This window comes from Nanorana parkeri, unplaced genomic scaffold, assembly GCF_000935625.1.
Source record: "Nanorana parkeri isolate BGI_ZX_2015 unplaced genomic scaffold, ASM93562v1 scaffold2599, whole genome shotgun sequence".
In the NCBI taxonomy this organism is placed as follows: Eukaryota; Metazoa; Chordata; class Amphibia; order Anura; family Dicroglossidae; genus Nanorana; species Nanorana parkeri.
In genome coordinates, this window is record NW_017308867.1 from 84,542 (window position 1) to 95,912 (window position 11,371).

The following is an 11,371-nucleotide window of genomic DNA, read 5'->3' on the forward strand; positions in this document are numbered from 1 at the left end:
GAGACGTATATACTGTATAGGAAGGGAACCATCCAATCAGTCATGCAAAGAACCAAGGGCAAACTCCCAACCAACAGGAGACCTCAGGGGACATAAAAGGGGTCCTGAAACACCCAACTCATATTGGGTTACAATACATCCAGAAGCCCCCCATTAGACCAGGAGACAGCCTCCCCCCAGCAGCTGTTCCCCGGTCTAGCGAGGGATATGAACCTTCCAATGTCATTTTAAGATGTTTCTGCAATAGAAATGCTTTTTATTATATTATAGTGTACTGTATTCTAATTACATCCATGGCACCTAAAGAGTCCCATATAATATATAAGGTTCTGTAGTTGAATCTCTCTGGGAGGGATTCTATATCTGTATAAATCCCCCACCCTGTATATAGCTTGTTATACTATAACACGCAATAAACGCTATCATCCTTATCAACGAGGGGAAAACCACACACAATGCACAGATCAGGTTGTCTGATATTCTGTGTTGCTGACCTTTGTGTCTTGTCATAGCTTCTATGTGTCTGTAAAGTTCCTTCACCTCGCTGAGCCACTCCTGTCTTCTCTAGTTCAGGGGTCTGGCTTCCCCGTTGTTGCTGAGGTTTGGGTGAAGATATCACTTTTTGCTCTTTCTTGGCAAGCTTTCGATGTTTCTCTTCTTTCTTACGATCTTTCTTTTCTTTTCCAGAGACCACTTTAATTTTCGATGTCTTTTTATTGTCACCAAGTGAGGCTTCCATCTTAGCTCTTCTGGGTGACTCTGCTCCACTAAAACCTACCTCTGAGGCTTCTTAGATAGGAGTCCCTCTGAGTCTTAAAGAGACTTGTGAACTTCCATGCAGATCCTGGGATTTGTCTCTGACATCCTCTTTGATTTGGTGTCCAGAGGATGTCATTACCACAAGTCCAAATCTGTAAATCCCGGGCCCTCGTTTTCCTGGGCCGTCATCCTCCGGGAACACACATGGAAGGCAGAGTTTTGATCTCTCTGTCACGCAGAATAACACACAGGTTATGTTTTGTGCAAGGTCTGTGAGATGGGAAGGTGGAGCCCTGATACAAAGGTGACAGGTACATACAGATAAACAGTTTTGAAGATAGCATGTGGTATTTCATTTCCTTATTTCTATAGACAGCTACATTCCAGGAACAATTCTCTGATATTTCATGGAAATACTGCAAACATTCGTTTTGGTTGACCAATCAGGTTTTCTCTTCTGCTGCTGAGAGTTGCATTGCAATACAGGCAGGAAATACGAAATTCCATTACGGAATTTCGTTCCGTTACGAAAATACATTGTATTGAAGGTAAAAAGCAAAGTACATTTATATTGGAGTTGATGGTAGGTTTTTTTTAAAATACGAAATTCGGATCCGGAATCCGTTAACGGAATTCGTATTTCGGATTAAAAAAACAACTACCACATCGACTCCGATATTAACAAAGGTATTTTGCTTTTTAACGTCATCATAACGAATGTTCGTACAGTTACAAAACTATAACAGCCAGTAACGAAATTTCGTATTTCGTACGAATCCGAATTGAGTTTTGACACGAATTACGAAATACGAAATAACGGATTTTACGAAACGAAACAGAACTCATTTTTTGACGGCGCACAAGTCTACACATAACAAGGTGGCCATATTGTGAAGCGCTGACATCTTTCAAGCTCTAGCTGTAATAATGTCTATATACCTACATAGGTCCAGCTTGGCACAATATTAGTACAATTCCTGGTAGGGCCATTAGGATGCAGCAAAACAGTGTAGTAGCCACACTGTACCAGGTGTTCTCTGATTGGAGAAGGGGTGGTAATGTCACTTGTTCTTGTCCACTATGAGAACAACTAGTATTCATTAATAAAAATTACTAGGTGTTCATTGAATGGCCGCTGTGCTGAGCAAGTGACCCCAAGTGTTTTCACTGCAGAGGAAAGTCGATCAGCACGTCGGCAGTACCAGGGCCCGGATGTTGCTGCGGTAGTACAGTGTATTCCAGCATCCCCGTAGCCCCACCAGGGATCATATATATACTTAGACTTTGCCAAGCTGGACCAATGTAAGTATTTATACATTTTTATAGCTGGAGTTTAGCTTTAACCAGTTGACATCCGCGGTGTTAAACCCCCTTCCCATCCAGGCCATTTTTCAGTATTCAGCGCTGCGAAACAAAAATTTCATTTATTGCAGCTTAACAGTCCCATGATGTGGTGACTGCATTAGTTGTGTTTTCCAGGCTTTTTTCCTTTATCTTCACCTGGTGATCCTGCCAGTAACACACTTCCTGTCCTCAGGTTACAACGCTCATTCACCCTACTGTATCTATGGAGAAGCAGTTGAGTGAAAATGTTGTCCACCACTCACAGGCTGCTGTACTTCTTTCTCTCGGCTCTATGGAGAAGCAGTGTTGTCACCCCAGAGTAAGGACTACAAACATTCCCTCTTTCCTCTTCTTCCCATAGATAGCGGAGTTCTGTAGCCTTTCGAGATATCTGGGAACAATGTAACTGATAACGGTGCAGCACAGGAAGTTATCAGCTCACAAGATGTCCGACAGACCAACAAGTATTTTTTGCACTTATTGAACAGATATTACAAAACACTTTCAGTGGTATATTGAAAGCTGAAGTGTGATGTACACATATAATATCTCCTCCTGATTGTTACAAGTGTGGAGAGGAAAAAAGAGGTGAGGCCGGAGTTCAGTATTATCAGACCAAAAGGGAGTAAAAGCAGAAAATCATTGTTGGGGTTTTTTAGGCACTTTATTGCTTTTTAAAAATAACAAAAAACACAAACAAAGGATACAGAATACAATGGGAAGGTAATTATTGATAACATTGTGATACACAAAGTCTTGTATACAGTGGCGTAACAATCACCATAGCGACTCAGGCGGCCGTTATGGGGCCCGGGGCACGGTGGGTCCGGGCCAGATGCCATGCGGGCCGCCTGGGTCGCTATGGCATCCTCTGCTGGTGGCTTTCACTGGCGGCTGTGAGAAGAAAGCGCTGCTGTTGAGATCACTGACAGTGATCTGTGCAGCAGCGCGTTCTTCTCACAGCCGCTGCGCAGTCAATGAGAGCCAGCAGCGGCGGTAGAGCAGGCTGGACCCGGCAGTGGAGGAGGAGGCAGGGCCCGTGGTCGGCAGCAGAGGAGGAGGCGGGGCCCGGTGACGGAGAAGGAGGCGGGCCCGGCGACCGAGGAAGAGGCAGGACCATCAGCGATCGTGCAGGAAGAGCAGGCGGACAGGTAAGGAGTGTGACCAGCCCACCTGAGGGTGACCCTGCAGAGCCTACCCAAGAGAGTCTATGGTGGGCTCCGCAGGGTCACCCTCAGGTGAGCTGCATGGGATCTGCATGAGTCACAGGGCCCCATACAACATTTTGCTATGGGGCCCTGCGATTTCTAGTTACGCCCCTGCTTGTATAAAAATGATCTGTGTACAGACTGCAGTAGATGTGCCTGAAAATGCAGCAGATGGGAATCTCTAATATGGACAGAATACAAGAGGAGAGAGAGAGAAGGGGGGGAATAAAGGGCTGAAGGCGATAGAGGGAGAAAACCGGTGTACCCAGGAGGAAACCCACGCAAGCACAGGGAGAACATGCAAACTCCTTGTAGACAATGACCTGACCATGGTTTGAAGCGGGACCCCCAGTGCTGCAAGGCAGAAGTGCTAACCACTACACCACTATGGATACAATTGGCACATTTGGAAGAGTGTCAATGGCATGTATGTGCATGGCCAGCTTAAAGTGACACTAAACTCCGGAGTTAAATCCTAAAAATACATTCAAGTCCCTGAACTCTGAGCAACAATGTATCTTATTTGTGTATCACTCGGCTGTAGATCCTCCAATCATCTCTGACACTGTCCTTCCTTCTGGAGAGGGGCTACTTTTGTTCCCCATGGTACCTGTGTGTGTTGTAAAGTAGTCACCACTCCAAGCTCACTCCAGGGATGGACTACAATCTCAATACAAATTCATAAACTAAACATGAGATTGTAGTCCATCCCGGAAGTGAGCTTGGAGTGGTGACTACTTTACAACACACACAGGGACCATGGGGAACAGACGTAGCCCCCCTCCAGAAGGAAGGACAGTGTCAAAGATGATTGGAGGATCTACAGCCGAGTGATACACAAATAAGATACATTGTTGTTAATAGTGAAGGTTCTTGAATGTATTTTTAAGATTTAATTCCGGAGTTTAGTTTTACTTTAAGGCCCCATTCACACTAAGCGACATACTTTAGAAGCGGATCCGCGCAGCCGAGATAGCGGGACTGCTCGGGGCGACATTCCAGCGACGTTAGCGCGACCTTCGCCGTCGGGCTGCATTAATAAATAGAAAAATTGCGCGACATCCGCCGAAAAAAGGGTCCTGCAGCCACGACGAGCAACGGGTGACATGGAGCTGTACATTAAGACCGCTCCAATGAAAATCATTGACCGGCGACTTCTCGCGATATAGTGCGGCAAAAATGCAAAGTATCACGGCGGAAATCGCGCGGCAATCCGCTCAGTGTGAATGGGGCCTAAAACAGGTTCCCCAATCATATTGTTGGGTGAACACTATTTGTGTGGCATTACATTTGATAGGTGGAGAGGAGGAGAGTAGGAATTCTAATGCTCCTGCGCTGTATCTAGCAGCTGTAATGCTGCATGAATGTTTTTCACCCAACTATACGCTGGGTGAACCCATATTCAATCACCCTCTTGAAGTGAAGAATTGGCAAATGTGAGGTACTGCAGAAAGGGTTAATCATGTTTAGAGACATTAACAAGTGAACCTTATAGATCAGTTTTGGATTAAATGTCTATTTGTCACTTTATGAATGTCTGTTCCCCATTGAACTGGTGGACGTAATATTGGCCCATCTGGGATGCAAATACCCAAAGTGTCGGCAATGGCAGAGAGATCGGACAAACCGTTGTGTATGAGATTGGGAAGATACCATTGGTAGGAGCAGCCGATTGATTGTTTTTCGTGTCATATATTACAACCCAAATCATTCACAGATATTGTAAAATCGATATTGTAGTCAGGCCGGACCATCAGTCTGGTCACATCTGATACCAAGAGACAGATAAAGATTTTATGAACAGGGACACCTGATATGTGATAATATATTATTCTTATGATAGGGGACGATATACTTTGTATTCTTTTATATGGAGAAGATTGGAGGTTGCAGTATTCCATAACTAACTGTTACAATCTGGGGGATTCAACAGAGAACACGTATTCTTCCCAACACCTCAGTGATCTTAAGACTTTTCTTTCTTCATTCTTTTTTTTTTTTTATCCTGTAGAACAGAAAAGCTGCACGTTAGATTTATAAGGGGTGAGAATAAATGTATTATCCTAAGTGGATCTGGAAACCACCGTCAGGGCCATGGCCTCATTTGTGATCCTGTATCTGGTGAGTTGTACACAGGGTACTACAGGGCAGAGAAATATACATCTGTGCTCATGTTGTCACTTCCTCGAAGGCAAGGTGAGTGAGGTGCCCATCCATTGCTGGTGTTCTTGCAGCACATCTGTCAGTGAGAGAGTGACACCTGACTCATTCTACCAGAAAGGTGATCATACAATGGAGACAGATGAGAGTTTTCTCTGCCCTGTATACAGAAATTTGTTGCTGGCGAATTGTCACCAGTGCAGGGCCGTCTTTAAAGGAGAACTATGAGGCGAGTGATTTTCACTCATCCTCATAGTTCGAGCGGACGGGTGACAATGAAATTGTCACACGTCGGCTCAATAGATCGGGAAGTGAGCGAACACATACTGTCGCTCGCTCACTTCTCGATGATCTCCCTGCAGAGAGCGGTGACTGTCACTCACGGCTCTCTGCAGGGATTCCCCACTCCGATCGTCCAGCACTGACTGGAGGAACGCACGGGGGAGGGGGCGGGTACAGCTGGCTCTGCCTCTAGATAGGCAGAGCCAGCTGTCACTCACGCAGCTGGGTGGATCTCGACAGTGTCGGGATCCGTCCCGGCTTTGACGGTCTCAGTATACCGCGAGCTGTAGCTCCCTATATACTGAGCTTTGGGTCACGGGAGGATGCTAGTTTATGTCCTCCCCTGACCCTGAGGAGAACTATGGGGAAAACACTTACCCCATAGTTCTCCTTTAATATTGATTGGACCTTGGGCTAACATTTTCTTGCGCACTTCCTGCCCCTGCCATGCCCCACCCCCTACCCACCCTGTCCTGCAATGCAGTTTCTCCACCCATCAGAGGGATACGTGACAGCGTGTAAGATGTGACCCCACATGAGATGTCATGCAGTCACAGTGTGGAGCAACACTACTTGATCCCCATAAAAAGAACAGTCCTGCACAGTGGTGTAAACCTCAGGGCCCTGATGCAAGAAACCATGAAAGCCCTCCCTACCACACCCCGATGCAAGAAACCATAACCCTGAAACCAAGTATACGAGTATTCCTAGTGGTACCCTTCCTGCAGTATAGTGGCACTGGTCTTTAAATTGGCACCTAATCACCCTCCACCCCAATGCACCCCTCACCCACCTTGTGCAGCTTCCACCCTGAGCGCCTTTACTTCATGACTGCCATGCTTTCCCTCATCCAGGCACTGGTAGCAGACCGGCATCTTACACTGGGCACAGTGCTGAGGTTCCTCCACAGCACCCAGTACTTCATGAAGAGTTTTCTCTTTCGTGTCCCCCCAAGTGGCAGAATGCAAGAGCCTGGTCGCACATGCAACCACTTCCACCCTGGTAGTTTCTCCAGTGGTGCAGCGTGTATATCTTCTGTGGGCTCAAGGGGCAGCTGCTCTGGACCCCACAACAATGACTGGGACAACTGCCCCTTTTGCCCCACAATAAAGACGGCCCTGCGCCAGTGACAGGATCACAGTTGCGACATGACCCTAAAGCTGAACTCCAGGCGGACATGAAAAACAACAAATCATGCAACAATGTATTCATTTAAAAAACAAAAAGTCTTTTAAATAATATAAAATGCTTATATCAGACCTGGTACCGTCCCCCTGTAATCCCCTGTACAGTAGAATTGGAATGGAGGAGGGCGGTACTGTGTGCTGAGAAGTCACATCTTACCTTGTCTTTTATCCTTTTAAAAATAAATGTTCTTCCCTTGCCTGGAATGAAAATTAAAATAAGAGAGTGGTATTACACCTATTGTTAGTACATGCGTATATGTGCAGTATATAGTTTGTGCACTTTGTGGGGTATACAGATTTTACATACTTTTCTTAATGTACTTCCGTAATGCTTTCAGTTTGCTTTTCATCGTTTTGTCTCTCATTTCTATCAGACGTTCTTCGGTGGAATCTTTATCTCGCTCGGTGAAGAGGAATACTTCCCCAGCATGTTTCTTCAGATCTGGCTGTCCATTTATAATTATCTCCTTCTCTCTGTGATCACTGCTCTCCAGATCGTCAACCACCACAGCAACATGATTCCGTCCTTGAAGGAAAAGGAGAATCTATTGTTCAGCTGCATATGGGATGAAGTGATGTGTGGTCACCTGTTAGGTACTACTTGGTTTAAAGCTTATATCCGACCAGGACCCACGCTTAGCTAATCCCTCCATAATATTAGAACTCAAAAAACACTAATATCTCCAAATTCTCAGTGTGGTCACATCATTTACGGGGTATCAAATCTTTTTTCTGGACTGCAGATGGGTGATGTAGACACTTCTTATTGGCTGTCCAGTGGTGGAATCTTCTTAGGCTGCAGAAGACTGAAGTGGCGTGATGATGTCATGACGAGGAGCTGCAACAAAGACTGGTTGTTGGCAGGCTCAGACTGAAACATTAAATCGCTGATCCACACTCTGGAAGAATCGCCAATGAGGGACAAAGATAGCAGTGTGAGATCATCTAATGCACTGCTGCCCCGACCTCTAGTCTCACCAAATGTGGAGTCAGATTTCAAATTTGGTGATGTCACTGCTGTGCTAATCACTGTTCTGCTTGCTGGAGAGGAAGCTGTATTAACGGACCTGCAGTATAAGAATCTCCCTGCTTCTGCTGTCATCAGGGAGGGGGGATGAGGCAGCTCTGCCATGAACAAGCAAAGCCCTCCCTCTGCCAAGATGGCTTCCTTCACACATAGACACATTAAAGAACAAGTCCAGGTAAGTCAGTAATTGGGAAAAGATCAACAACAGGCAATGTGTGTGAATAATACTTTGCCCTCCCCTTGCCTTTTTTTGGGTACAGCTTCTACAATTCGGATCCACACACCAAAGGCATGTACAGTATCTGATGGGAGGTAAAACTCCAGCAAAAAGTTTTTTGGTAACATTTTAGAAAGGGTAAGGAGGCATGAGAACCTAAGGGTTTTGCAGTTTTGTGTCCCCTGTAGGGATATCCCATCTCTTACACTACCTGTCCAGGATTTAACAAGACAACAGAAGGGCAACAGTGCCGTGTCAGATTCCTCGCATCGCCTTTCATCATCTCGTGGAGTCACGAGGCGGCCCAACGAAGTACTGATGGGGGGTCATAATAATCTGGACACTCAGTGTACAACAGAGTCAAGTAAGAATGGAAACACCGTCAACAAGAGCACAACTGCCAACAAAACCCTGACCGAGGTTCTAAACTATCCCCATTCTATCATCAAGATCTTTCATAGCAGCCTGTGTCCACGGGGGAAAGATTCTTCTGTCTCATGAGATAACAGCAGGAAGTGAAGGACTATCTCCCCAATGGAGATATAGAAATCAGTAAAACTTGACAGAGATCCTGACCCTCCCATACTCCACCCAAGACAAGATGAGTGTGGGCCGAGCTCAGCTATCTTTATGGACTTTCCTAGATTATTGAAATGTTACACAATATAATATGTTGATTAATTTCCAACTAAAACCGGTTGGTTCATCCAAAGGTTTGAGTTCTCCTTTAATATGTATAGAAAATAAACATCTATTACTTACCAAACTTGCCAGAAAGATGTTGCAGCTCCTGGTCATAGAGCGAGTCGGTGACGTTGGTGATATTTATCCTCCCGCGCTTCTTGGTGTGATACAGGATGGCGAAGTGATAACCGGAGACCTCTTTATAGAACTGAGAAGTGTTGTTGGTTATGTAGACAGGATGGACCTCGATCTTCGTTTTCCTACACATTCTCTTCTCCAGGAAATCTTTTAGCCAATTATAATTCTCTTCACTGTCTCTGGAGCAGATCGCCACCTTTATTCTTGTCATCTGAAATTATCCGACAGCCATAAGTCTTTATCTGATAACATTTATTACATTATTAACATTCATTTCAGCGTATTCTATTTTTTACCCGATATCAATCCAGATCTCTGTTCATTAGAGTGGATTGAGGTGTGTGTGTTTCCAGCTCTGAATAGTCTCAACAGGTCACCGGCACACACACAGATGAATTCAATATCTCTAGTGTTGTCACTATGTCGCTCTGATGAAGGGTCCCAAAACGCTGGCTTCAGCTTCTAATGACATGTCGTGACATTCTTCAATAAACATATCTAAGAGATATTGAATTCATCTCTGTGTGTGCCAGTGACCTGTTGAGACTATTCTGAGTTTTGCACGGCGCCATCCATGTGATCACCAGAGCACCACCACCATTGGAAGGTTGCAGACCATAAGGAGTGCAAGTGGTTCTTGGGAACAGTTGTGTCCAGCTCTGGGTACCACCATTGTCTGCCTCTGCAATGTTGTAAATTAAAGTGTATGACTCCAACCTCACCTTTCTGCCCCACATCCAACCACTATCCAAATCCTGCCGCTTCACCATCATAACATCTCCAAAATACACCCCTTCCTCACCAATGAAACCACATAGCTACTCATCCACTCCCTTGTTATATCTCGTCTTGACTACTGTAACGCCCTCCCCATTGGCCGACATCTACAAAGTTTCCTCCCCCTTCAGTCTATCATGAATGCAGCTGCTAGACTCATCCGCCTAACCAACTGCTCAGTGTCTGCAACCCCCCCTCACATCTCAAAGTATGCACCAAACCATGCCTCCTGCTCTCCCAAGACCTCCTGCTCTCTCACTCCCTCGTCAACTTCTCCCATGCTCACCTCCAAGACTTCTCTAGAGTCTCTCCCATCCTTTGGAACTCCCTCCACCAACCTGTCCGTCAATCTCCTACTCTGACTGCCTTTAGGTGATCCCTGAAGACTCATCTCTTCGGGGAAGCCTATCCCACCTCAAACTAACCACTGAACCTTCACATTCTCAAACAATTCACCCCCACACAGCTCCCTCCTCATGTATCACTTGTCCCTTCCTTTTAGACTGTAAGCCCTCATGGGCAGGGCCCTCCTTACCATCTTGTCTTGAATTGTATTGTAACTGTAATGCCCTCTTGACTGATGGATTCGTCAATTTTCCGTCCCTCCGTTAAAACCCCAATAAAACACACAGACTGCGCGACATGGATTTTAACGGCCACAGCAGCCCCTTTTATTAAACCAACAACTTTAACAATAACCAAAGTAATAAACCAAATATACAAAAAATAATACTTTAAACGATGGTTGACCTGAGAAGGGGTCTTTGGGTGCCCGCCAGCCCAAAAAGGCCTATCTTAACACTCCACCCATTTCCCCAGCCGCACCACAACCAGCTCGAGGACACTTACTCCTTCTGGGTTCCCAGGGGGCCAGGCCCCGCCCTTTACAAATCCGGACACCAACAGGGGGAAGCACCCATACCAGCTGAGGGCCCCCCATTTTTGTAATGAACTCCAATTTTGTAGACCCCCCAAAGACCCCCTAACCCGCCAAGCTGCCGTGACAAAAGAAACCCCCCCAACCCCCATAACCACAACATTCAGGGAGGGAGGGTGGGCCAACCTGCTTCCTTCGTCGATTTCCAGAAAGAGGACGTCCCTCAGCCCTCGCAGTTCCTTCCCATGCGGCTCCTCCTGGACACCTGACTCCCACGTCCAATCAGGTAAGAGCAGCTATTCCCATTTTATTTTTTAACCCTTTCTCCCGGGACTATTCCTCCCCCTAGTCATGTAGCCGCTCCGCTTAGTCTCTCCGTGTCTGTCTTTATATTGTAAAGCGCAAACAGTTGGCACTATGTAAATCCTGTATAATAATAACAACTATAGCAATGCGTCCTTCTGATTCCCACATTTGATACAATGAAAGCTTTGACTAACCTCAACAAAAAGAAAACAGTGGAGAGGTGGACGCCATTTTCTGAAACATTGTTTATAAATGGCACCAAAGCAAACAGCTTTCTCCTAGGATCACCTGCAAAATGTACAGAGCCAATGAGAGTAGCTTTGTGATCGCTGGGATGGCCAATCATAGAGATTGCAAATGTAAACATTGCTCTCACAGTCAGACCACCAACAAAAGGGAGGCACA

At 45.8% G+C, this 11,371-nt stretch overlaps 1 protein-coding gene across 1 annotated transcript; it reads right to left on the reverse strand.

Moving 5' to 3' along the window:
* Positions 1 to 894: 894 nt before the first annotated feature.
* On the reverse strand, positions 895 to 9,217 carry LOC108801988. Its single transcript, XM_018573894.1, has 4 exons — positions 8,947 to 9,217; positions 7,248 to 7,466; positions 7,098 to 7,138; positions 895 to 987 (listed from the first exon to the last, which is right to left on the reverse strand). Exons 1-4 carry the CDS (start codon positions 9,215 to 9,217, stop codon positions 895 to 897), a joined length of 624 nt encoding a protein of 207 aa, XP_018429396.1.
* Between the last annotated feature and the right edge of the window lie 2,154 nt (positions 9,218 to 11,371).

Bases quoted from the DNA above. Each gene is read 5' to 3' on its own strand.
- LOC108801988 (XM_018573894.1), bottom strand. From the start codon at position 9,217: ATGACAAGAATAAAGGTGGCGATCTGCTCCAGAGACAGTGAAGAGAAT. The intron at 7,467-8,946 runs GTAAGTAATAGA...TTTTCCTTCAAG, and splicing joins ACATCTTTCTGGCAAGTTTG to GACGGAATCATGTTGCTGTG. The intron at 7,139-7,247 runs GTATGTAAAATC...TTTTCATTCCAG, and splicing joins ACGGAAGTACATTAAGAAAA to GCAAGGGAAGAACATTTATT.